This window comes from Emydura macquarii, unplaced genomic scaffold (assembly GCF_026122565.2).
Source record: "Emydura macquarii macquarii isolate MOO-44397 ecotype Brisbane River unplaced genomic scaffold, CSIRO-AGI_Emac_v2 contig_2768, whole genome shotgun sequence".
Classification (NCBI taxonomy): Eukaryota; Metazoa; Chordata; order Testudines; family Chelidae; genus Emydura; species Emydura macquarii.
In genome coordinates this window covers 43,985,349-44,012,140 of record NW_027132905.1, presented here as the reverse complement: position 1 = coordinate 44,012,140, position 26,792 = coordinate 43,985,349, and the positions used below count along the sequence as shown (strand labels likewise).

General features: G+C 54.8%; 2 protein-coding genes across 2 annotated transcripts in view; both read left to right on the top strand.

Moving 5' to 3' along the window:
- Positions 1 to 1,846: 1,846 nt before the first annotated feature.
- Positions 1,847 to 20,905, top strand: KLHL17 (kelch like family member 17). The gene is made up of 11 exons (XM_067567292.1): positions 1,847 to 2,161; positions 2,957 to 3,078; positions 5,073 to 5,294; positions 6,770 to 6,886; positions 9,153 to 9,366; positions 9,591 to 9,735; positions 10,527 to 10,694; positions 11,396 to 11,484; positions 14,064 to 14,137; positions 15,604 to 15,785; positions 16,598 to 20,905. Exons 1-11 carry the CDS (start codon positions 1,951 to 1,953, stop codon positions 16,824 to 16,826), a joined length of 1,773 nt encoding a protein of 590 aa, XP_067423393.1. The 5' UTR covers positions 1,847 to 1,950; the 3' UTR covers positions 16,827 to 20,905.
- Positions 20,906 to 25,039: 4,134 nt separating this feature from the next.
- The window catches only part of PLEKHN1 (pleckstrin homology domain containing N1), a 39,279-nt gene continuing 37,526 nt past the window's right edge, over positions 25,040 to 26,792 (top strand). The window contains exon 1 of the mRNA XM_067566795.1: positions 25,040 to 25,256. Coding sequence (XP_067422896.1) covers positions 25,177 to 25,256 — 80 coding nt within the window. The 5' untranslated portion in view covers positions 25,040 to 25,176. The remainder of the gene's footprint in view (positions 25,257 to 26,792) is intronic.

The window sequence follows — 26,792 nt, the reverse complement described above, 5'->3', positions numbered from 1 at the left end:
TTTTTCCTTCCCCCGCCTGGCTTGCGCTTCCTCTGTTTTTTCTTTTTCTTTGGGTGCCGCTTGCAGCGAGAGTCTAACAGCCTGTCAAACGCCTTTCAAAACACGGCAGGCGGCTTAGACGCATGTGGCATGAGCAGCATGGCAAGAGAGGAAAGAAACGTCTTAGCAGAAACAGATACCTTTCTTTCCCACATCCCTCAGATTGGGAACCTCCCCACCCCCCTTTTCCCCCTCTGGATTCAATAGGGATGATTCTAATTCTTACTCTTGAAATGCAGAGGGTATGTCTGTGCTCTGGTGACCCCATCCAGGGGGGATTTTTCTTGGTGGAGCAGTTATGTCAAAGACCGTACTGAGTGTGGGTAAAGTAGGGTTGGCATGATGTGCCACCCCCGGGCCCTGCCTGCCCTGCAAAAAATCCAAAGTTATTTGCCAAAAAGTATTTCCAAAGTCTTTCCTGGACTGAGGCCGTGGCTGGTCTCCAGGATGATCTTTCTCCTTAGATCTGCTCTAGCAGCTCACCGGGATCAAGCCGATGCAGGCAGCATTACCCAGCATAGGGAAAATTCTCCTCCTATATGGGCTATATGATTAACTGACGTGCTCTCCTGTTACCCCAAATGGGCTCCTCTGTAAAGGGAGGTGACCTGGGGAGGTAGCTGAAGTAGGAGCCGCTCCTCAGAGGTCTGCAGGAACAATAGGTCTGGCCCGTGCTAAGTCTTAACGTGTGGGCACCCCAGTTTGGTCCCTAGCAGGGTTACATCAGGATCTGAAAAAGCTGGAGGGCTCTGGGGTGGGGGTTGGACATGCACAGTCTGGCCTGGGCAGACAGCATACGGCGGGTGGTGGGAAACAGAGTATTGGTCTTATTCTTTTCAAAGCAATCTGAAGAGCTTCAAGGGGGTGAGGGCTCCTTTCCCAAGCTGGGCTGCAGGACGGCCCCAGGTTCTGCAGGAGAAGAGACCAGAGATCTAGATGGACAGATTGACAACTGATGAGTATAGCTCAATATTTTGGAAAAGAGCAAAGAGCTTGTATCAGTGGGATGGAGTGGCAGATTCTTCTCCAGCGACATGGTGATAAATTATTTCTATTGCCACGGATCAGGATCCCCATTGTGCAAAGTGCTGTAGAAATGCACCTGCCCCCAAAAGTTTACACTCTGCACATACAGCTGATAGGGAGGGAAACTGAGGCATAGAAGGGAAAGTGATTTGCCCAAGGTCACCCAGAGACAGGAATAGAACCCATGTCTCCTGAGTCCCATGACTATTTCATAATTTACAACACCTTTATGATACAGGAACATGGGGTATTTTTTTTATTATTCAAGTATTTAGTCTTGTGTTTGTTTTAATATCCTGGGACTTTTAATTAAGCTCCGTTTGATCAATGCAGAGCTGGTGTGCTACAGTCAAAGGAAAAGGTAGCAATCCAAGATTAATGCTTAAGTTGGCGTTGCTTGGAAATGTGTGTTGTTAGACTGACTTGGATAAGATACCTGGTTATCACTTCAAGGAAAAGCTCCTGTGTATGTTTCTAGCCATGTCTCCTTCAGAATATTGCCCTGATTTTAATTACACCCAGTGGGCTAAATCCTGCCCTCTGTTGCACCATTGCAAAATTCAAGATTGCAATAAATTCTCATGGGCAAGAATCACCTGGGAGAAGCATCCAGGGAGGAACTGAGACAAAGTTTGGCAGCAGGAAGCTGTTTTCCCCCCAGGGGGTCCATTGGAGAGGATCTGGTTTGAGGGAAACTCTCCTCCCTTGGGAGCGTTGAGCAGGCTTGTTCTGCAAGGGAGCAGGGGAGTGTATATCCCTCGGGGCAGGGGCTTGAGGAAATGGCCGAGCCGCAGTCATTCCTTCTTCTCTGACCTCCCTTGCTTTCCCCTGCAGTGACCCAGAAGGGACCCCGCTGAGAACCGAGTGCTGAGTCTCCCCGCAGCCATGGAGGGCGGTATGCAGCTCCTCAACCGGGACGGCCACAGCATCTCCCACAATTCCAAGCGGCACTACCACGACGCCTTCGTGTGCATGAACCGCATGCGGCAGCGGGGCCTCCTGTGCGACATCGTGCTGCACGTTGGCACCAAGGAGACCAAGGCCCACAAGGTGGTGTTGGCCTCCTGCAGCCCCTACTTCCACGCCATGTTTACAAGCAAGTATCAGACTCTTCTCCGGATCCTCCCTTCTCCCCGGTCCCTCTCGTCTTCCCGTCCGGCTCCCCTCCTTCTCCCACTCTCCCTGACCTGCCTTCCTCCACACACCTCGACCCGGCTCCCCCTCCGGGTGCTGCAAACCCACTTCCCCCAGGGGGCCTTCCATCCCCCACCCACCGCAGAGTTTGGCCTTCCCAGGGCATCTCCTGCAGGCTGCGGTCCCCGGTCCCCACTCGCTGATGCCAGGGTGAATCTGTTCTCAGTCCAGTGATGCGAAGGGTGAGAGAGCAGGGAATGGGGCCTCGGGATCTAATCTAAACCGGATGTGGCCTTCACTAAGCTTCAGCCTTTTGCTGTTTTTGATGACACAAGGGCTGTGAGCGCGGGGGGATGTCAGAGCTGACGAGAGCCTGTCTGCAGGCTCAGAGGCCACGGTGAGAGGCACCGTGGAGAGGAGAGTCCAGTTAATGGCAAGGGAGCAGTGCCAGGAGGAAATTCTGTGTGAGGGGTGGCAGAACCTCTGGTTTTAAGGCAAAGGGAGAGGCCCCAAGGAATGGGTGAACAGGGGTCTTCAGTTGATACAGAGAAGCCCTGAGAAGTGAAGGGATCACAAGTTAAAGGTGAAGGGAGACACCCCAAGCAATGGCTGGCTGGCTGGGGGTCCCAGTAATCAACCTGGGGAGAATGTTGCTCAGTTTAGAAGAATTGGCTTGTTGCATGCGCGGCCGAGACAGCCCTGGGGCCGAGCGCCTGCCCAGCCGGGCCTCATTGGGGTCTTACGTGTGTCACCGCAGATGAGATGAGCGAAAGCCGCCAGACCCATGTGACCCTACACGACATTGACCCGCAGGCCCTGGAGCAGCTGGTGCAATATGCCTACACTGCGGAGATCGTGGTGGGCGAAGGGAACGTGCAGGTAGGAGTTCCCGCTGGTGGCCCTTACCCCTCAAAACCCGTCCCTCTGCTCTTCAGAGAGGACTAAAGACCCATCCTTAGGGGGCGATCTGATTCGTGACCAAACCTTGGCACCACGACAGCGCCTTCACCTGACCGTGGTTGTGGGGTGGGGAGGGCAGTGTTCCTGCTTCCACTGGGCCCCGGGACAAAGCTCTTGTGATTGCTTTAGCCCATCGCTCACACTGAGAACGGCTGCACCGGGGGCTCTGCAACAACTAGACTGAATCTGGAGAGGTGATGAGTGCTTGCGACTGTCACTGATTTCAATGGGAGCTGCAGGTGCTCGTCCACCCTGTGGTCTCTCTCCAGCTGCTTGATCTGGAACCGAGTCTGTTTCAGCTTCTCCCTCTGCTTTGGGCTTTTGGGGAGTTTCTTTACAAGGGATGGAAAAATCCTATTGTCCCGTAGCCCAGGACAACCAAATAACAAAGCAACTGGGCTGAAGGCCATTTGTCATTCTTGGCCTTGGATCTGATGCTCCGGCCACTCAGGACACCCCAGAGTCATGAAGTGCAGCTCAGGTCAGATCAGCAGCTTGGCCGGGAGGGAAGGATGTACCTTAGGGGGAACTGTGGCACCTGTGGGAATGTTGCATAGGTGCAACCTGGCCAAGGTGTGCAGAATCGATTAATTAGTTTCCTACAAAATCTTGCAGCGGCCTTTGTAGCTGTGGAGGAGGGGGGATGTTTTGTAGCTACCGCAGCTGTGTCAGGATACTTTGGGGGGGATGAGAGCAGGGGCTGCACCCCCTTAAATTTGGCTACTTCTTAAAATCAAGACAAAACGGCTTCCTCCTCCCACCCCATTCAAAAACACCAGGAACTTTGCGGCCCTCTCTTGCCCAGAAGGAGCCTGTTGTCTTTGGGAATGAAAAACTTGTAATATTTCGCTGCCAAAGCCCTTGCATTTGTACTGAAATGTTGGGGGCAGGGGAGAAAATCCCAGTCTCCAGCCTTTTCATTCAGCCTCTCGTTCCCCTCTGGTCCCTGATCCCATGGCCCTGAGTCCTCAGCTTCGGCTCCATGTAACTGAATCCCACTGTCCAGGGGCCTTCTTGGGAAAGAATGTCCTCTTCAGGGACAGCTAGCCAAGGAACTTGTTATTGTTCTCGCTTGTTTCCAAATTCTGCTCAGTGGGCTGGCCTCACGCGACCCTCTCCTACCCTGTTCCATCCCATTTTTGCGAGGGTCTGCACGGGAAGGGGGGTCACTCCTGCAGCCTCGCTCCAGCTCAGCACAAAGAGGAGAATTTGGGGCCCTCATCTACAGAGCCCTGCAAATCTGTGGATGTCCACTTTATATCCGCGGGGCGTGTTTGCGGTTCAGACGCGGGTATCTGCACAGGGCTGTACTCATCTAAAATAGCAGGCAGCCGTTCAAGCTGCAGGTTCATTTTATGCTGGCCAAGCTGCTTACGAGAAAGGATTGAGAGGTTTCTTCAGGAAACAGAGAGCATGCCGGAGCTAGGGAAGGGAGAACCCATCGCAGAGCAATGGGTGATTCAGCCCTGTCTTTGGGAGCCGCCACGCCACCTCCTGCCTCTCATGAGGCCTGTTCCAATGCCCGGTGAGGACAGTTAATGGGAATCTTGCTGTGGACTCTTTTGCCCCTAGTCACCTGGGGGGTGAAGGGCGCTCCTATTTTTTGTATCTGAGAAAGGCAGCCTGCCAGCCACATGCAGGTGCAAAACCACAGAGGACACCATGAGAGGCCAGGTTGAGTGCAGACTTGCAGTGGGACCAACTGGGGCTCTGTGGGATGTGTTTAGCCCATGGGCTGTACTCTGGACACTTCCTTGTCTTGGGTCTTAGCTCTGCTCTTAGTAACTGTGTCCCAGGTCTCTTCCAGGCCAGGGCATCTCTTGACAGCTGGCCAAGAGCTGTATCTGTGGGGAAAGCGTCTGTCCCTGCGGGAAGAAGTGCTGGCAATGGTGGGCTTCTCTTTCTGCCTGCAGACACTGCTCCCAGCTGCCAGTCTCCTCCAGCTCAATGGCGTGCGGGACGCCTGCTGCAAGTTCCTGCTGAGCCAGCTGGACCCGTCCAACTGCCTGGGCATCCGGGGCTTCGCCGACACGCACTCCTGCAGCGACCTGCTCAAGTCCGCCCACAAGTACGTCCTCCAGCACTTTGTGGAGGTGTCCAAGACGGAGGAGTTCATGCTGCTGCCCCTCAAGCAGGTAAGGTGCCTCGCGTCTTGTCCGCACCTGGCGCTGTTCTCACTGATTTTTCTCCTCGGGGTGCAGAGAGTTTCATGATGCTTCCTGCAAGCTGGGGCATCCCACTGTGCCCTATAGGTCTGGTAGGTCACCTCTTCTTTGCCATGGTGTCTTCACCCCCTCTGGATAGAACCTGAGGGAGTAGTTCGTGCATCCCCACACACCCGGCCTCTGTTTCAGCCCCGAGCCCACGCACAGCATCTGGCCATGGACCAGGGTCGGCCAGGTGCTGCGGTTGCTCCCACGGTTGAGTGGCTGGGACTGCTGTCACTGACAGGAGGTGGCCGGGGCGTGTGTGAGGAGAGAGGACATGGCTCTCGGCGGAGACGGAAGTGGAGGAGGGCTGGTTTGTGTTACTTCACCCAGGCCTTGGCCAGCACATTGCACTGTCTGAGTACCTCCAGCGCCCGCGGCGGCCAATGGGAGTCTGTGGGTTGGGCCCTAGGGGAGGCTTAGAACTGTTCTGGGGGGGGGAGGGAACGACGATGACCCGATGTGGGTCTCCATGTATCCCAGGCGCCAGTGCTGGGAGGGAGTGGGGCTCAGAGGGCAGAGCGGGGACTCCCCCGGGCTGTGCCCAGGCCCCTCTCTGGCAGAACTCTGGGACGACAGCCGGCTGGACTGCTGCTGGGAAGAGAGCGTGGGCCCCAAGAGTGGAGGAAAGTGGGACACCTGTCTCCTAGCAACTGACCCAGAAAGCCCCGCATGTGCTGTCCCCCTTCTCAAGCATGGGTGCTCGGAGCCCCCCGGACAGAGTCTGCTGTCAGAAAGGCCCAGAAATAATCCTGCAGGGGGTGCCGAGCAGCCCGCGCAGTCCCCTGCTTTGCTTCGTTGGGTTATTTACTGCCCAACGTGGCCTGGGTTTCCCCCTTGAGTTCTCTTCTTGCCTTGAACCCTCCTCGGGCCTGCAGCAAAATCCACCTCCGAGGAAAGGCCAGTGGAGAATTTGCCTTCAAAGCCTGGCTCTGAACCTACCACCGTGGCCAGGAGCATTGGAGTGCCCTGGCTCCACTGCGGCAAATCCAATGGGGGTGGGGAGGGAAGGGGCCAGTGAGAGTTTGTGTGGCTCGGTCTCCTCTCACACAGCGTCCTTCAGGTGTGACTCTGGTGTGAGCTATGCCAGCATAGGAGAGTAGGGAATCAGACCCTGTAACTTGCCACTCTCCCCATTTTACAGGTGTGGAAACTGAGGCACAGGCTTGCCCAAGGTCACCCAGCAAGCCGGTGGCAGACCCAAGAATTGAACCCAGACTCTCTGCTCTGGCCACGTCTCCATTCCAGCACACATACATCATAGCCTGTGGTTAGAGAAAGGCTGGTGAGCTGTGGCAAGGGTCCGAGTGTGCAGCTCTGCTGGTTTAAGGGGTGTGTGTCCATGTTCCCTTCCCTCCCCAGGATGGGTGACAGCTGAGCTGGCTTCCCTTTCTCCTCTGCAGGTGCTGGACCTCATTTCTAGCGACAGCCTCAATGTGCCGTCAGAGGAAGAAGTGTACCGGGCCGTGCTGAGCTGGGTCAAACACGACGTGGACAGCAGGAGGCAGCACGTCCCCAGGGTAGGTGAGCTGGCCTGGGAACGCAGATCATCACAGGGGAGGGGTGCGGAAGAGTGGACTTGCTGAATGGAGGCGGATTTGGCCCAGTCTCAAGGCTCCTTGAGCCCCCACTCTTGTAAATTCCTATTTCCCTCTCCCCGCAGGATGCACAGCCTGAAGGGGGCCTGATCAGACCAGGTTAGGGGGAGACGGGGTTGGTGGAGCAAAGAAAAAATTGTGTAAAGCGGGGAAAGTCCACCAACCTTGAGGTCAAATTTTGCTCTGTCCCTCCAATCCCTCTGAGATGAGACTCAGCCACTGGCATGACTTTCCCAGCTAGGGGGGTGATCTAGAAGCCCTTGCTGCCAATGGCTATCACTCGGCGCTGGCCCAGGGTCTGAGCCAAAGGGGACTTTACTGAAGGTGGAGGTTGGGTTCCCAAGGGAGTTGCACCTGGCACCCTGCGATGCACTGGGGTGGTTTGGGGCATGCACTGTACCCTGCTGCAAATGGAGGCGCATGCTGCCCTCTGCGGGGCTAGAAGGCAAGGGTTTGAATCCCGAGGGATCCTCTGAACTTCCGCTTCCCGAGCGCCTCGCAGATTGCATCCCCCCTGACATCCTTGGGAGGTTGGGAAGTGTTATCCCCATTTTACAGAGGGGTGGAGGGGCTGAAGCACAGGGCCGGCTGAATGACTGCCCGAGGTCACACAGGGAATCTGCAGCAGAGTCTGGATTAGAACCCAGGTCTCATGTGTCCCAGTCCTGTGGTGTGTCCATTAGTGCTCTGTCCATTGCACTAGCGTGCTGCATGTCCAGAGAAAAGCCATAATACTTGGGATTCCTTTAGTGCCTGTCCCACATCAGAGGATCTCTAAAAACCCCAAATAGGGCCTCACAAAATCCCCTACCCTGGGATACAGCCTGTGCTTCATTTTACAGTTTGGGAAACTGAGGCACAGAGGGGCAACGACTTGCCCACGGTCACATGAGGAACCCATGGCAGAGCTGGGCCTAGAACGCTGGGGCATCAGTGTGGGGGAGCCGAGCTATGGGAGGGTGACTGATCTTTCCTCTAGACTCTGCTCTCTATTGCTGGGTTTTCAGGATTGCTCTTCAAAGCCAAACTTGGCAAATCTGCAAAAGTTTGGACAGGATTTTCCGTCAACTAGCGCCCTGATCTCTGTGTCTGTGATGAGGAGCAGATTAACCACAGGCCTGTTGCCTGCCTCAGCAAAACAGTCCCAGGAATAATAAAACCTTTTCCTCCAGGGATCCCTTTTCCACCACAGCCTAGGCTGGAGCCACACGCTCTGCACGAGTCTTCCATGCCCCCTTGTGGAAACCTGTTCTGTTGCAAGTGTGAATATCGGCACCTATTAATAAGCCTAGAGAAAAACGCATCCCTGCGTACTCCTGCTGCAACCTTTCCTTTTGTTCTGGGAGTTTTGCTACCTGGCCAGCTAAGAAACTAACTGTGAGCCTGCAGAGAATGCTGGGAAGCGTTATGCAAATAGGAGGATATGCGTCCCAAGATGCATATGCAGCAGGGGGCTGGTTGACTGGGTTGCGCAGAAGTCTCTGTCAGGCAGACTTGTGGGAGATGAACCTCAGTTGTCTACATGGCATTTGGGCTGCTGCTCAGTCCTGTGCCGGCAACTTTTTAAATAGCTCTGTAAGTGAGAAAGCCAGAGCTAGCCAGCCACGCATAGGAAAGGGTCTCCAGGTTGTGAAGGGAGACGTCAGTTTGCCAGATGAAGCACGCCGCAGTCCCCATTCGGCTGTGTGCACTTGAATCCCCTGAGCCTGGAGCCGCTCTAACAAATCCCAGGTGTGTGGCTGGGAGCACGAGATGAGCTGGAGAGCACATCTGGCTAGGAGGAGGGCGGTGTCCGTGCACGGGCGCCCAGCAGAGAGGGACATGACTCAGGCAAAGGGAGGGCTGAGCTGATCTGTTGCTGAGTAGCAGCGCTGGTGCATGGACCAGGGTGTGGGCGCCTGGAGTACCAGCCAGGGGCTGTCGAAGCAGCCGTGAGACTCATGTGGTTGCCGGGCCAGTGGGAGGTCTCGCGTCTGGGCTCTGCGGCGGTGCTGAGTTGCTGCCAGGCGTACGGTTGGGGGACAGCAGGATGGGGATCCAGTCCAGTCAAGGCCCCAAGTCTCTTGGGGTTGGTAAGGGAGAGCCAGTCTCTGCGCGGGGGGAAGAGAGCAGCCCTCGCTAATCTTCACCCCGCTCTGACTCAGCGCTTTCCCCTCCTCCCCGTCCCCCCCCCCATTGCTCCCCGCAGCTCATGAAGTGCGTCCGGCTGCCCCTGCTGAGCCGCGACTTCCTGATGAGCAACGTGGACACGGAGCTCCTGGTCCGGCACCATTCGGAGTGCAAGGACCTGCTGATCGAGGCCCTCAAGTACCACCTCATGCCGGAGCAGAGAGGCGTCCTCAGCAACAGCAGGACCCGGCCCCGGCGGTGCGAGGGGGCCAGCACCGTGCTCTTCGCCGTGGGTAAGGGACAGCCAGGCCGGGGGGCTGAATATGGGGCTTGGTGCCTGCTGTGCATGCACCCTCGGGGAAGGGGCTGTAGGCGGCTGCCAGGGTGAGACAGCCTGGCACTGGGTTGTGGAGCAGAGCCGGGGGTCAGTCCAGGGTATGTCCATGGCTCCAGCCAACCCCCCGAATGGTTCCCCGGAAACCCTTCACTCGTCTCTTCTTGTGATCCCCCTCTGCAGGTGGGGGGAGCCTGTTTGCCATCCACGGAGACTGTGAGGCCTACGACACACGGACGGACCGGTGGCACATGGTAGCCTCCATGTCGACCCGGCGGGCCAGGGTGGGCGTTGCTGCCATCGGAAACAAGCTGTACGCTGTGGGCGGGTAAGGCGGGAGCAGGGCACGCGGCCTCAGAGAATGCCAGAGCCGCCCGCCGCAGCCCCTCAGCTGGGCAGAGAGAGTGACGCTGGCACGGGGATGTCGTACCTCTAGACTGGGGTCGGAGAGCAAAGGCTGGGCCAAGGGGCGTTTCTCTGACTCGGGGGGCTGGCTGGGCCAGGGAATTGGTCATGGGATACATCGCTGGTACAAACCCAGCCCTGAGGAGCAGTGACTGGAAACCAGTCCACTGCACCCAGCTGCTCAGTGAAGTGAGTTTGCTGGGTCTCTGCGCGGTGGTGGCCTGACACTGTTTGTTCATGGCCCCAGCGGAGGGGACAGAGGCTGCTCTCGCCTGCGGCTGCATTTCTCCCCCTGCTGAGTTAGGGCTGAGGCAGCTGGCCGGAAGCTTGCCCTGCCACCGTCCCTGCAGGAGCTGGGTGCCACTGACCTGCCACACGACAGGTTCAGTGCCCTGTAACACCCCGGCCCAGCTGGGAGCCAGGCCCCTGGGCCCTCTCAGCCTGTCTGGGAGCCCCCCGGGCTGCATTGTCCCTGCCGGCGGCGATTAGGGCGGGTTTGGGACTCGGGGAGCGAGCCCAGCAGAAACGCAGCGACTGGCTGACGCGCTGCAGGGAGAAGAGCGCAGCCCGCGTCGGGACTGGCCACTGGCCTGAGGCTAAGCTGTGCACAGCCCCAGGGCTTCAGTGGAGTCCAGGGCTCCCAGCCCTGCTCCTAAGGGGCCAGTTCAATATCTCCCCGGTTCCCAGCCTTCCCATGCTTTCCCATCCCTGCAGTTACGACGGGACCTCTGACCTGGCCACGGTGGAGTCGTACGACCCGGTTACCAACTCCTGGCAACCGGAGGTGTCCATGGGCACCAGGCGCAGCTGTCTGGGGGTGGCGGCGCTTCACGGGCTCCTCTACGCAGCGGGAGGGTATGACGGGGCCTCATGTCTCAACAGGTAGGGGGATTTCCTTGGGACGTGCTCTTCCCTTTGGTCTGGTGTCCGGGCCCCCCTTGTCCCTGGGCTGCTGAGACACTCCTGCTGTCCCCAAGATCTGCTCCAGTGGGACAGGGCACCCCTCGCTTAGCTCTCCTTGAGGCCCGATTCCTCATCTGCAGCCCGGAGGGACCCAAGGCTTACAGGGCCACCGGGTGGGGATCCCCTCTCCATTCACAGCGGAGTCCTGCGTGGTTGTCTCTAACCCTGACCCCATCCTAGTTCCCTGGCCCTCCAGGAAGGACCAGCCTGCCCTTTGGCCATTCAATTCCGTCTGCCTTTGGGTTGCCCATTCGCCTGGCACCCCTGGGTCCTCCCGCAGTTCTGCCCAGCCATGTCCCATCTGGACTAGTCCATTGCGTGTCCTCTGTGAATACAGCCCCCTCCTCCCCATCGCTGGTGGAGATGCGAACCCCACTGGTCCGGGCACCACCTCGCCGAGGATCTTGGTCTTCACCCCATGACACGACGGGGAAACGGCCCTTTGTTCCTGTCCTCTGGCTCCCGGCCCTCAGCTGGTTTCTGATCCGTGGCCGCGCCTTGCCTCTCTCCAGCACCCCTTGGTGTTCTCAGTAGCTTCTCCTGATGGGCCACATCAGAGGGTTTTCACGGGGGGCCCCGCCGGTTTTGTTCATGTTCCTCTCTCTCTCTGCCCGCCGCAGCGCTGAGAGGTACGACCCCCTGACGGGCACCTGGACCTCGATTGCCGCCATGAGCACCAGGAGGCGATACGTCAGGGTGGCAACACTCGGTAGGGGATTTGCGCAGTGGGATCCGCCTGGCTCTCCCTGGTCCGATCACGTCTTGTCCCTTGCCCTAGCTACCCCCGTGTATTGCTTCCCGTCAGCTGCAGCCCCATTCTCAGACTGCTGTCTGGCATGGCACTGAGCTTTGCCACACAAGATCCACACTGTGCCTGGAGCCAAAGGGCACTGAGTAGTGGGCACAAAATGGAGCAGGTTGCAACACACACACACACACACACACACCCCATGCACAGGAAGGCGTTAATGCACTGCATTGCGACTTGGGAAACAGGCGTTCAATTCCCCGCCCTCCCAGACACTCCCTGTGTGACTGGGGACAAGTCACTTCATTTGCTTATAGGTTAAATAGACCAGACAATCTGGGGCAGGGACCGTCTCTCACTAAGCGTATTGTACGAACGCAGTTTTCTTGGTTGGGACCTCTAGGTCGGTACTCCTCTAAAAATGGGAACAGGCTACAGATCTTAGCAAGCTTTGCTCCATGTCAGTCTATCTCTCTGCATCCACTTAGGGGTGGTGGGATCACGGTGGAACATTGTATATTGGGACCATTGGAGCCCATGGTGAGGGCAGCCAGGGGGGGTTATATTGGGGGGTTAAGGAGGGGGCTATGAAATGGCATAGCGCAAATCAGAGAGTGCAACCGAATGTGATTAACATTGTTCGTATTTTAAAGTAACATTTTGTGAAGAGACCAGTTCCTTTGTGTGTGTGTGTGTGTACGCGCGCGCGCGCAAGATTTTGGTCAAAAATCTCAGCAGCCTAGAAAAAAGCTGATTCTCTAGAGCACCAAGATTCTCAGTGGCCCGTGGAGGGTGAGACCCCTTCTTGATCTAAAGAAAAGCATGTTCAGAACAACCCTCATCCAGATGCAGCCGGCTTTTAGTGGTCAAAATAACCTAACAGTAGTAGTCTGATCTCGTATGTAACTTTACATTGAAACGTTTCCCCGTGCGCACACACTGAGCCTTGTAATGGGTCCTGGGGCCTTTCCCCAGTAAGTCAAAAGTACCAACATTTTGTACTTGCGTAGTATAGAGCCGAACGCTTTGCAAAAGTGGACATGCATCATGATCACCGTTTTATGGATGAGGAAACGGGGGCACCGAGGGATGGGGGGGAATCACTTCCCAGGGTCTCCCAGAGAACCCGTCATGATCAGGGATGCGACCCAGTCTCTGACTTTCACTCTTGTACGGTGCAGTCTCTGGGCCACATTCCCCCTTGCTTCACCTCCAGCCAGAACAGGTCTGCCTGAAAAGTCTGCGGCTGTCCCAGGACCTGTGTGAAATGAGGTTTTTGGTTGTAGCCCAGTTCAAAGTGGACAATGTCCCCCTCCCAGCTGCCCGCACCACAGCTGGCACCGCTCAGCCCTTTTGCCACAATCTACTGGAGAAACCGAGGGCTGAATAGGCCAGGGTGAGCCACTTCCCTGCGCTTCCTTAGCAGACTGCTCGGGGGGGACTCTGGCAGTAGGAAAGTAGTGTAGTCTATGAGCAGTGTTTCTCAATCTTTTTGTTACCAGGGACTGGCTTGCTGCCTTCCTAAACTGCGTCAGGGAAATCTCAGGGACTGGCACCGGCCCACCGACCGGTCATTGAGAAACACTGGTCTAGAGGATGGAGTGCTGGCCTGAGCTCGAGAGCCCTGGGTTCTAGTCCCAGCTCTGCCGCTGGCCTGCTGGGTGAGCTTGGGCCAGTCACGTCATTGCTCTGTGCCTCAGTTTCCCTAGCTGTGAAATGGGGATAATCCGACTGACCTCCTTTGTAAAGCACTTTGATCTACATAAGAGCTATGGGTTATTATGTACCGTGGATAAACAGAGAGCCCCAGCACGCAGGGCGATAATAATCACCCGTGCACAAATCAGTCTCTAATTGGCCCAGTGCGTTCCCCATGGTGCGCATGAGTGCTGCCGATAGCACCAGGTCCAGGAGCAGCTCCTCGCTGGGCTGGTTCTGTGCTGCGTGTACATTTAATCCCCTCCCTTCTCTGCTCTTTCTCCTCCAATTTCGCTGCTCCGTGCTGACTCAGGGGTTCCTCAGTGCTCACTCTCTTCCCCCCCCCGCCACCCCTTCATGCTGTGCTCTCTGCCAGGCGCTGCGTTATAGATCTGCCCCTGCTGCCGCTGCCTCGCCGGCTAAAAATAAAGCTTAATTGTGGCGGTGGGGAGCGTGCGCACGGCCTGTAATGAGGAGGTCGGGGGCGGCTGCAGGCGAGTGCGCTCCCTGGGCTGCTCCTTCGGCACGGAGCCTTCGCTGCACAGCAGAGAAATGGCCTGATGAATATTTAACGATTCCCTGCACCAGATGTGGCCCCCATACAGCGGAAGTTAGCGGGGGTGGGGAGAGCTGTATGAGCTGCTCCGTGAGCAAATCCTCCCCGGAGAGTCTTGCTGGCTGGCGTAGATTTGCCTGTCAGCTGCTAGGCCTCGAGCGTGCGTTTCTGGCTGCCCAGACCCTGCAGCGCCATGGCCTGTAAGACTGGGGATCCGTCCCCGTAGGCCCCAGGGCCCCATACGGAGGGCTTTGCGGCTGACCCCGGACATGACTATTTTTTGCAGATGGCAATCTCTACGCCGTCGGGGGATATGACAGCTCATCCCACTTAGCGACGGTGGAGAAATACGAGCCGCAGGTAAATGCGAGAGAGAGAGCGCAATGAACGCTTCCCTTTCTCCTCTCCAAAAAAAGGACCCTGTGGCAAAGCCCGGTAGAAAGTTAACAGGGAAAACACACAACAGGGTGCTACAGAAATGACTCTCAAATCCTATAGAATCTAACAGAGCACGAGACTCTCTCTGTGGGGTTATCAAACCATCCAAGTTATCGATAGCCCTGCTATAGTATTCTGTAGGTCGGTTCAAAATTCTCTGGAAAGCTTCTGGTTTGCTGTTAAATTCTATAGATCCCTGCCACCTGGGGGGTCTCATCGGGGACCCCTCCCCCTCCTTTCTCACCTTCTGTGCAGCCGGCAAACAGCTAACAAGCTAACAGCCCTGGGCTCACCGGTGGGGTAGGCTCCCTTACAAAGGCTTGGCTCAGGAAAAGGGGATCAGAAACAATGTTCTGAATGGAGCCTCTAACTGCGGGGCCGCTGCTGGGACTCCTTAACACAGCTGTAGAAATAGACACGGCTAACCCTGTGTGGCCACTCTGGGGCTCCATCCTGGAACTGATGGGCAGCTCAAACGCCCGACAATTCAGCCAAATCTCAAGGACCCAGAGACAAGAGTTCTGTTGTTAACAGCTGCAGTTGCCCACCCCTGCCAGCTGAGGTCTCTTTAGAGGTGTGAATTTCTTCCTTTTGGGGTTTATTTATTTTAAACGGGTTTTTTTCCCCTCAATTTAAAGCGGTTTTGGGTTTGGTGCTTTAGGAAATGAGGGTACCTGAAAACACTGAGCACAGACTTGGGCTGACCTCGTCCGTAAGCTTTTTTATGAGGGAACCGGGGGGGAGATAGAGACATTTGTATTAGTGTTCATAAACCGAGTGTAATTGCTCGATCTAGCAGCATCGGGGTGGAACAGAGCGGTCTAGAAAACAATTTCCAGTAGAACTCCCCTCCCGCCGTCTCCCCAGGGGCCTTGGTTTCCCCTAAAAAGCCTGTTTCCACAGGGCTCTGGAAGCCTCCCCCATCACCGCTGCCCTTTATCTGATAAAAGCAGGCAGGATGGCTGTCAACTGACTAATTTAACCCACTGCAACCAAGGCTGAAGGGCGACTTACCCACATGGCTTTCGTGCCCAGTTCTGAGCTACCAGCCAGCACACGGATAGGAGGGGGTTAAAAATCCTCCAATTCAACTAGCTGCAGCCTTAGGTCAGATTTTCATAACTTATCTTCGCTGCAGATAAGAGCCCCTGGCTCTAGGATGCTGCTGCTGAGTCCTTGGTGCCCCTTGCTGGAATGTGGATGGTTGGTCCTACAGGGGTCCTTGCTCCTGGAGGGCCGTTGTGTTAAGAGCAGAGATAGTGGGGTCTGGCGTATGACAGGACTGTGGTGTCCCCATTGATGGGCTGGGGTGGGAGGATAATTACCCACGTGTATCGCTCGCTCACCCTGATGTGCTTTAACGGGAGCGTATCCCCATTTCTTCCAAGATCAACACATGGACCCCGATTGCCAACATGCTGAGTCGCCGGAGCAGCGCAGGTGTGGCTGTGCTGGAAGGGATGCTGTACGTGGCCGGCGGCAATGATGGGACCAGCTGCCTTAACTCTGTGGAGCGCTACAACCCGAAAACCAACACCTGGGAGAGCGTGGCGCCCATGAACATTCGGAGGTAGGGATCCTCACCCGCCTGTTCCCCAGCTCCCCTCTAGACTGGGGAGTGGAGGGGACCGGTCGGAGGCAGACCCAGGCTGTCGCTTCAGTCCGTTCCACTGGCCATTGGGAGCATTAATTGGAGGCCCCTGAGTCTCGCCTGTATTGCTTGGGTTTGAAAGAACCATCACCCACTGGATCACGTCATTCTGCAGCCATTAAGGTGCAAGAATGACCGTGCCTAGCTTCACTGACCAAGCAGGCTGGCCCGGCCTCTGTAACTACAAGGGGTAACCTCTCTGCTGAGGGCCCACGCTGCGTGCTCACGTCGACACTGTGCGATCAGCAATGCTGCTGCCTGCACCAGTGAGAGATTGCTGCTGCCCTCAAGTGGGGACAGTGAGCAGAGGCTTTACAGCCCTAATAATCCTACAAGGGCATCAAGGAGTCCTGAATTATCGCTGGCAAATAAATACAGGAACCACATGGCTTTTGTCAGAGTCATTGGGGGAGCAGCGGGTGGTCTAAATAACGATGTCTGGTCCATGTTTTAGGCTCCTACATGTCATTATTTGAAGGTAATCCCTCTGCCAGCTGTGGTTAGAAGAAGGGACCCGGGCTCCTGGGTTTTATTTCTGGGGCTACCCCTGACTCACCACGGGACCCTGGGCAAATCACTTAGGCCAAAAAGTGCTGCTAATTTTGGTGCATCCCTTTTCGGCTGCCCACCTCGGGCCCTGCCTTTCAGAGGGCCAAGCCCCCCCGCGGCACTGCTGGGGAACGTGCCAAAGCCCGGCCCCGTAACGCCGTCCTCTGTGCTGTCGCTTGCAGGAGCACCCACGACCTGGTGGCCATGGACGGGTGGCTGTACGCGGTGGGCGGGAACGACGGAAGCTCCAGCCTCAACTCCATCGAAAAGTACAATCCCCGCACCAACAAGTGGGTGACGGCCTCGTGCATGTTCACGCGGCGCAGCAGCGTGGGGGTGGCGGTGCTGGAACTGCTCAACTTCCCGCCCCCCTCCTCGCCCACCCTCTCCGTGTCCTCCACGAGCCTTTGACAAAGAATCCAGGCGTACCTTCCCTCCAAGGGGCAGCAGCGTATGGAGGAGGGCCAGGCCAGCCTGGCCCGACCCCTGTAGCAGCCAGTCTCTGTAGAGGAGAGTAGGGGGTCCCAGCTGCTGCCTCCAGCCCCTTATTCACAGCAGTTCCACCGGCCCCTCTCTTGGTGCACACTTCAGATCAGATTGCGAAGGGTTTGAACCGCACTTTCCATTTGGGAGTCCCCTCTGCCAGTGTGAATGGCCGGGGGGGAGTTCTTGGCTCCATCCACCAACCAGCCCCACCACTCAACTGACTTTTTTGGCCGGCCAGGCCCATTTGAAACCATTGCTGCTTGTAGGATTTTACCGTGACCCAACATGTGCTGCACGCTGACACGGCCACGCGAGGAAGGATCAAGGCAGACGGGGGGTGCGTGGGTGTGTGTGTGTGTGTGTAACTGACGCATACGGTGCTTCTCCAGGAACCAGCTGAATTTACAACCACTGCTTGGAATGCTACCTTAGCCAGACTCTCTGCACTGAGCCCCAGTACACTGTCAATGACTCTGAGGCCGTCGCACGGCTCTCACTGGTGTCTGATCGATGCCTTAAAAACCACAGCCGGGGGATGCGGCGGGGAAAAGGCCACAAAACTGTGCAGAGCCTCCCGAATCCTCCAGCCTTTCCCTCCTCCGCTGACCCCATCCCGCTCGCCGTCAATCCTGATTTGCCATCGTTACGGAGGTTCCCCAGCCAGCCAGATGGATTTAACGCACTCCCCGGCTTGGGTGCGGTCGCCGTCCCACTGTTACAAACTGACTGTGCTGCTGCTCCCCGCACATGTGTCTGTGTCGTTGTGTTAACCTGGCCGCTGGGAACCGTCCAGCCTACACTTTTTTTCCCTGTCCACAAAGAAGGATCGTGGCCATCGGCCTTGGTTACCTAATAACAATATGAAGCGGCAGGTGGCGCAGGGCAGGAGAGTTGCACTGTGTTATTTATTTAATGGTTCCACCATTTGTATTTATGATGCTAATCTTTTCATTTTAATTCTTATTCACTTTATTTTTTAAAATTATTCTGGGTCTTCCCCCTTTCTCTCAGTGGATGTGGGAAGGGATGAGATGAACAAGCCAGAGGCATTTTTTTAAATGATTTATTAGACAAAGACGGTGGCCTAGAAATAAGTGTGTGTGAGAGGCCACATGGACAGTGAAACCAGCACGGAAGGGACCCTTTGCAGCTAGAAACTCCCTGTCTTAAACTACCACTTTCACGGTTGAATAATCTTGTACTGTAATGCACAGGGCCGGGCCTCTAGACCCACCCGTACCATGGAACCTCCTGGGTTGCGGCTTAAGATGTGTTTCACTGCATAAGCCGTGTGGTTTGCATGAAGACAGGTTAACGGGTGTTCCCCGTGGTATCTAGGGATGGCTAAACCACTGATACCTCAATAGCACTGAGAGGCTGTTCTTTGCTTGTGGCTTCACTGCAGACTGTTTTTTCTTTGTTTTGTTTTCTCCCCGATTCTCTCTCCTCCCCACCTCATCACCTCTTTAGAGTCCTTGTGAAAATCCTTGCTGCCGTACATTTCCAGAAGGGACGGGAGATTTTTTTTTTGAGACACTTTCGAAGAGGCCAGTTTTAACCCAAGATGGGTGCTGTGTATGTTAAGCGGGCCCCGTGCCATAGCCTGAGGCGGGGCACACAAAATAACCAGCTGCTCTCCCTGCCATCTACCCGAGGCGTGAGCAGGGCTTTTTCAGACTGAAGGAGATTTTTAGGCTTTTAAAATAGGTTTTACATCTCTCTGGCTTTTAATTCCTTTCTCCTGGGCCAAGTCCCGGAAGCAGCCAGACATAGTTCAATGGTCACGTTCCTGTAGGTGGCCCACAACGCCCTTCTGATTGCCCGGTGCTCTGCTCGGGGGATTGAAATGAGCTGCCTATTAGCATGGCAGTAGCGTTGACCTGTTTCATGGCTGCCCTTTGGGGTTAACTAGGTCACAGGACTCTGTCTCACTCAAAAGCAGTGGCATAATCTTGCGTGTGTGTGTGTGTGTGTGTGTGTGCGTGCGTGTGCGTGCGTGTGTGTGTGCGTGTGCGTGCATGCACACGTGTGCAACACCTCTTGCTCCCTTCTAGCTGTACCTGTAAGCTGCAGCAGGAGTCCAGTTTTCAAGCTGGCTCATGTCAATCAGCATCTTCCAGACCCCAGCTGAGGCCAGAAACCTCTTCAAAGGAGGCAGTAGAGAATCCTAGGGTACCCAAGAGCCACGCTGAGGGCTCCGTGGGCATTTCAGAGCTGCGGAGGTGGCAGAAGTCCTGGGGTTGCCACTGTGGCCCAGGAGTAGGGCCAAGAGAGTGAAGGCAGTATAGAGGCGTCTCTTCCAGCTCCTCTGCCCCATCCCTATGGGAGGGAACAGGCTAGCGGCAGAGGAAGGGCCAGGAAGGCATCACTGAGGGAGGGAAGTGAACCTCGGTTAAAAGGGTAGATGACGATTTTAGAGCGATGGCCCCGTCCCCTCCAGCTGGTGCAAGCTTTACTGTGGCATGAGGGAGGTCGCTGCTGCTAAGTACTGTACTTATCTTAATAAGGGGGGCTGGGAGCGGCGAGGAGAGGCTGGCGGGGCAGGGAGCAGCACGGCAGGTGTGGAGGAGGGGGGCGGTTACTCTACCCCGGTTCTGACACAGGTCAGAGCAAGGGGAGTCGGTGCTGTGCTTTGAAAAAACCCCGGCCCCGTTCCTGGGTTGAGAAAGCAACGTGCAGGGGGCAGACAGCACCCACCGCCACACGGCGCTGGTGCAGGACGCCTGCCACCGGTTTACAGAGGCATGAGAGCCCAGGCTGGAATTGGTGTGTGTGTAAGTGTGAGAGATTTGGGTGGGCAGGGGAGCTGTCAGCTGTTTGTTTCTCTACCCGTTTTAGTTCCTGGTCTCTGACAAGCACACAGTGTTGTTAACAAGACAATGGCCCACGAGAGGTTGCTGGAGAGCAGGCTGTCTTCTGCGTGGCACAGGGCCGGGCTGCGGCGTGTGTCGCCATGTGTCATCTGGGGAGCCTATCCTGTTGCCCCACGGTCAGGTGGGGAAGGGGATTCTCTAGCCCCGTCCTGGCGGAGAGATACGCTTGGTCTAGCTGAGAGGCGACTTCAGTTCACCCCGCCCCCCGTCCGAATCTCACTTTTATTTATATGTCAGTGGTGACTTATTTATGAGACATTCTCTGTTGGTTTGGTTTTTTTTTCTTCTCGATTTTGCACTACACGGGGGAGTGGGGGAAACAAGCAATACAAGCCAATGTGTAAAATAAAGACGTTTTCTTGAATACTGGGTCCTGCCCAACAAGCCACTTATTGCTCTTCTCCCCTTTCACGTACCTGTAGGCAGGCGAGCTATTCCCAGGTCGATTTTGCCAATGGGGGGAAACCGAGGCGGGGGGAAACTGAGGCAGGGAGCGAGTCACCCAAGCTCTAGGCAAAGGGGCGTGGATGGCCCAGTTTTGGAGGAGCTGGGCCCAGAACCTGGGAATTCCTGGCCCTCTGCTTAGATAGAACATGTCAGCGGCGCTTTAGTATGGCAGCAGCCTCCCTTAGGGATGGCAGCTGATGGGGAATCCGCAGCCCTGGCTCCCCTGGACTCGCCAGTGGAAATGCCGCCCAAGTCCGGGGCCTGTGTTGCACCTGCCCAGGGAGCTGAACTCCTGTGTAAGCCAGAACACGCTTTATCCATCTCCCCTCACCCTCTCTGGCCAGTGCGCGATGGCATGGAAGGTCCCGTGAGCCAAGGGCATGGGTCAGGTGCCCTGATTTTATTTGTGCCTTGGCACATATAGGCCAGGTGAGCTAGAGGAACAGCTTTTCTGGCCCAAGCCCCCTGGTTCGCTGCCGTCCTTGCCTCACGTCTTGGCTAGTGGCTGTGCTTTGGCTGCTGACAAGGGCAGGTTGTCGTGAGCCTGTTGTGATTGAAGAGTCTAAAAGTGGCCCTTTCCCATGCCCCAGAAGAGGGCGCCACAACACACGCTGTGTAAACTGCCCACCGTGGGTGCATTGCACCGAGAACCCCGCATTTGCTAGCGGTGCCGGTTGGGTAAGACGAGTGCAAAGTCGAGGGGCTCTGACCAGCCACCAGCTGTTGATTTTTCACCTCTCCCTGGGTCTGAATGCTAGTCTGGCAGCCAACCCCCCTCCAATCCCCCCCCCTCCCATCCCCAGAGCTGCTGACAGCTGTTGCCCCCTGAGCAGAAACGAGAAGCAGATGGGAAAGATCCTGCTTTCACCTAGGAATATCTCCCACGGCTTGCCTAGAGGCAGGGGTGGCTCAGCTGGGCAGTAGGGGAAGCCTGCAACAGATCAGAGCTGCCCTCACCACCAGCTGCCTTCAGGCACTGCAGCCCGTGGGGAAATGCTGTGCTCATTTCACGGGAAGGGGAGTAGGCCAGAGACGAGGGGCTGAGAGGTGTGACTGGCCCCTCGTCAGGGCTGAAAAGAAGACATTTTCCACCTCTCGCCATTGATACGTACGCCTGCAGGGCCCCTTGCCCTATACAGTGGCAATGCTGGAGTACGCTGAGAGCACTAGGATCGTCTCTTCCGAGGGTCTCCCACCTGCTCTGCATTGCTGCCCGGCCCTCACCCCACTCTCAGGTTTCTATAAATAACTACCAGTTGCATAAAGCTTCCCAGAGCCTGTCTGCTCCCAGCCCCTGTGCAGCCTTTCCTGTTCCTGGGAGTGGAGCCAGCCGGGGGAGGGGCGGCTCTTTAATCCTACAAATTGTGATGTCTCAAAATGCTGCCTACGCAGCAATCCCATTGCAGGGGCTGCTCCGACACATCCCGTTCAACGCAGGCTCCATCCCATTCACTTTTTTTAAACCATGCGGTGCGAGGCATCTCCATGAGCATGGCTATACCAAAAAAAAAAAAAAAAAAAAATCGGGCAGCTTTTGCATTCTGGCATTAGCAATAGTTTTTGAGAAGCGTGGTCCCTTTACTGACTGCAAGAATAGTCGCACTTGAAAGACGGCGACTGAAACCTGTTTCCTTCCCACAATTTTTGCTCCCTTCCACGTGCCACTTGCACAGGTTTGTTATTTGAGGGAATCTGCAGCACACACGTTGCAGCCACAGGCCCCACCCTGCGCAAAAATGAGGGGGTGTTATTATAGGGTGTCACCTGAGGAATGGGCAGCAATGCTGGCGTGTTATTGTAGGGTTGCTCTGGAATGCCAGGATAATGGCACTGATTTAAAGGGATATGATTTAGAGATTACAAAGGTGCAAGGGACCAATGTCACTGGTCTGACCTGAATAGCACAGCCCATGGGACGGGGCTCCCAAAGTTCCTGTCTGAACACGAGCAGCACTTTCAGAAAAACGTCGGATCTGGATTTGAAAGATGGCCAGTGATGGAGAAGCCAGGGCAAGGCTTCGTAAGTCGTTCTACTGGTTAACTGCCCTCCCAGTTATAAATCCGTGATTTCTTTCTAGTGTAAAACTGTCCAGCTTCAGCTTCCAGTTGCTGGCTCTCGTGATAGCTCTGTCTGCTAGCCTGAAGAGCCCTGTATCGGGGGGCTGGGGGTGCAGCAGTACCCCTTCACGTAAGTGGTTTCCATCATATGCAGGGTTTACAGTTTGGTTCAATGGCTCTCAGCACCTCTGCTATAAAAACTGTTCCACCACCACTGCTCTGTATGATCAATTTTCTGTTCCACATGTAGGGACCTAGCGACGAAATAAAGTTACCCCTTAGCTTTCTCTTTATTCAACTAAGCAGACTGAGCTCCTTGAGTCTTTCTGTATATGGCATGTTTGCCAGTCCTTTCATCTTCTCGGGGCTCCTCTCTGGCTTTTCAAGAATAGTGCACACTAGAACTAGATGCAGTATTCCAGCAGCGGGGCACCACAGCCAAGTACATAGGAATACTTAGTATGGCCCTGTTTCGACAACCAAGGACCACATCAGCCCTTTTGACCACAGCATCTTCCTAGGAGGTCATGTTCAGCTGATTAACCACCATGACTCCCAAGTCTTTTTCGGAGTCACTGCTTCCCAGGGCAGTGTCCCCATCCTGGACGTATGCCATATATTCTTTGTTCCTATAAGTATGACCTTTCACATGGATGTATTAAAATGCATATTGTTTGTTTGCACCCAGTTTACCATGTGATCTAGATCACGCTGTACCAGTGATCTGTCGTCTTCATTATTTACCACTCTCCCAAAATCTGTCATCTACAAAGTTTCTCTGTATCTATTTTATGTTTTCTTCCACATCACTGATAAAAATGTTAAATAGCAAAGGTCCAAAACCCAATCCCTATGGTATCCACTAAGTATATACCTGCTCAATGAGGATTCTCCATTTACAATTACATTTTGAGACCTATCAGTCAGGCAGCTTTTAATCCATTTAAAGTGTGCCATGTTAATTTTATATTTTTCTAGTTTTTCAATCAAAATATCAAGCAGTACCAAGTCAGATGCCTTACAGAAATCTATTACATCAACACTATTACCTTTACCAACCAAACCTGTAATCTCCTTCAGAAAGTTCAAGTTAGTTTGCAAAGATCTGTTTTCCAGAAACGCATGTTGATTGGCATTAACTATATTACCCAGCTTTGAGTCTTTATTAATCAATTCCCATATCTGCTGTTCCATTATTTTGCCTGGGATTGATGTCAGGCTGTCAGGTCTATAATTATCTGGGTCATCTCATTTACTCTTTTTAAATATAAGCACAACATTAGCTTTCTTCCAGTCCTCTGGAGCATCCCCAGGATTCCAAGACTTATTGAAAATCAGCATTAACAGTCCAGAGAGCTCCTTGATCAACTCTTTTAAAACTCTTGGATGCAATTTACCTAGACCTGCTGCTTTGAAAATGTCAAAGTTTAAAAGCTTTAATAGCTGCTGCTTAACATTCTCCTTAGTTACTGTTGAAATGAAAAGTATTTCATCCTCTTGGCTTTTTCCTAAACATAGAATAGAGATATTTATTGGACATTTCTGTCTTTTCTGCACTATCATTGACAAGTCTACCATTTCCATTCAGCAGTGGACCAATACCATTGCTAGGATTCTGTTTGTTCCCAATATACTTGAAAAAGCATCCTTAGTGTCTTTTTCTCTGCTGGCCAAAGATTCCTCCTTGTGTCTTTCTATACCTCTAAGCCTCTAATTTAGATTCATTTGTTATTAGTGCCCCTTTTTCTCCATTTGTTAGATATTGGGGTATGTGTGTGAGGTTTTTGGTTTTTTGTTGTTGTTGTTTTTTTTTTGTTTTTAATATATAGCTGCTTTCACTTGCCCCCTAAGCCAGGTTGTCTTTTAATCAGAGTAGCCTTTATTATTTATTTATTTATTTATTATATGTCTATCATAGCCTCTAGGAGCCCCAGTCATGAGCCAGGACCCCCTGGTGCTAGGTGCTGTACAGCCGCAGACTGTAAGCTCTTTGGGGCAGGGAATGTCTTTTTGGTCTATGTTCTTTCCTGCCTTTATCTTTTTGGCCATCTCAGTAAAATGTTCTTAAACAGGTCCCAATGATCATTCACATTTTTTTCTCTCCAATTTCTTTCTTCCTGTAGATTTGGCTCCTAACAGTTTTCAGCTTTGTGAGACCGGCCCTTGTTAATACGGGCCTGGGCTGGACTTTCTTCCATTTGCACAGGTCTAATGTTCTGATCACCTGCAGCTCAGCAAACACTCCTTTTTGGGTTGTTCTCTGCTCAATTCCCTCGGTAGCTGCCCCGAGGAGGGCCAAGGCTCCCTTCTCCCGCGGGAACGCCGCACTTCTGGAGCCAGGAAGCCCCGCCGTGCACAGGCTGCGGGAAGCCTGCGATGGGCTCTGCAAAGCAAGGCATGAAGAACAACACAGGCACCGCAGAACAGGCGCCCTGGCACCCACCCGTTGTCCTTTTAAGGCTCCCAGAGGCTGTGCCTCCACGAGCCGCTCGGCTTCGCTGGGGCTCCGCAGGGGTCCGCCTGTCTGCTCAGATTGCACCCGCAGCCAGCCCGAAACGCGGATCTCCCCGCGATTAACATCCCCCACCCCCCCCGAGCCCGGGAGCCACGTGCTCTCAGGTGCCCCAGATCCCTCCCAGCCCCGGTGCGATCAGCCCCCATGCGGGGGCGGGGGCGAAACCCCCCTCGGCAGCCCTCGGCCCAAAGTCTGTTTGCTCACGGCTCACACCCACAGGAGTCACACGCGGCGGCGGACGGAAGTGGGGCTGGGAATGTCTGCATGACACACGCACCGACTTCCCCAGCGCCTCTCGCACACACCCACCCACCCACCGGCTCGCAGCGCCTCGCACTCCGGCTCCGGCTCGCTCCCGGAGTAGCTCCGTGGCCGGCTCGACATGGGGAACGTCACTTGTGTCCCCCAGCCGCTGGGGAGATTCAGACACTCGTTCAGCAGGAAATCCTCGCTGAGGAAAGAGTAAGTACCCGGGGCCCGGCTCTCTCGGGTCTTGTGTTGAAAACTTCGCTTGGTTCCCAGCCAGGCACCCGATGGGACTGGGTCGGTAGCCCCCGGCCCTTCTCTGGGTGCCCACGGGCTACAGACAGGCTTAGCCAACTCTGCATGGCTTGGTGGGCAAGTTGGCCAGCCACGGGTGAGGTCAATTTACAGCCAGGGTCAGAGAGCAGGAATTGGAGGGGGAAGGCTGGTAATGTTGCCCTGGGAGAAAGTGCTGATTTATTTCATTTTCATTTGAAAATTAAACCCCCTTCCCCGGGTGACTGTGCACAAGGGGCTGCATTTTTCCGGGCGGGTTGCGTTACGGATTCTTAATTCCGACCCTGGTTCATCACAAGTCCAAAATGTGAGTGATTGTAAACCCCCCCCAGAGCAGAACTTCTGGTCTAGAGAGAGAGATTCTCCCCAGCCAGACATTTTTAGCTCCATCATTTAAGCAGCATTTTTACCCTGAAAAGGCAGAAGAGTCAGAGACTCCAGGAAGTCTTGTGGGGACTTTGCTGTTGGTATCGATTTCCCCGGGAAGGTGTACAGATACTAGAGTGATGGGCGGCCTTATAAACCCCTGAGCTACCTAGATAATCGTACAGTAGCATTACGCTGCGCCTGTAGGAAGACCCAGTGCATATAGCAGAAAAAATATTCCAGATCTCTGCACCCACACCCGCTTGTGAAGCCCCATGATACCAGGAATGCTGTCTGCATTGCTTCCTGCTACTCCCAGCCCAGCGTGTGTGAATGAAGTGTGAAACCTTCATGGGTTGCTGCCTAACATGCAGGTTCTAGGCTGCAGCTCTGAGCCAGGCTTTTGTCACGGGTCGTGGGTTCTTTTTACGTTGTTTGAAGATGAAAAAACTCATTGTATTATTGATGGGATGCACCACCTGGCTTCAGGAGATAGTTCTTATACCCTGTCGGCTCAGGGCTCTTCAAAGAAACAGACACGATGTCAGGAGTGTTCCTGTTCTCCGTGACATCTCTGGAGATCGGCAGTCACTCCACCGAAGGAAGGCAGTTGCAATGGAGTTGCGCTGGGGTAAAGGCGATGGAAGCGAGAGGAGAATCAGGCCCAAGATTGCCGGCCCCGAGAAGCTTGCAAGCTTGTAAGGGCCTGATCTGTGCGGTGCAACTCCCCTTGACACTGCTGGGCTTTGAGGCCACTCAGCAGCTTGCGCGATGGCATCTGGAGTCCATTGCAGATGACAATTTGGTCCCCGTAGAGTTAAATGTTGCAATGTGGTTTAAAGAGAGAAAACTGCCTAGGCAACCCTGCAAAAGCAGCCCCATGCACACGAAGGGTAAATTACAGCTGGTAGCTTGAGCAGTGCACGTTAACATGGGTGTGGGTGGCCATCTGAAGGGGTAGGGATAGAACTCAACTGGGATTCTGAGGACAGCGATAGGAAAGACACAAGGATGGACTAAAATTGAGTGGGTGAGTGCTGCTGGCAGGACATCCCCAGCACAGGCTCCATGTCTTGCATGGCCAGGCTAGAG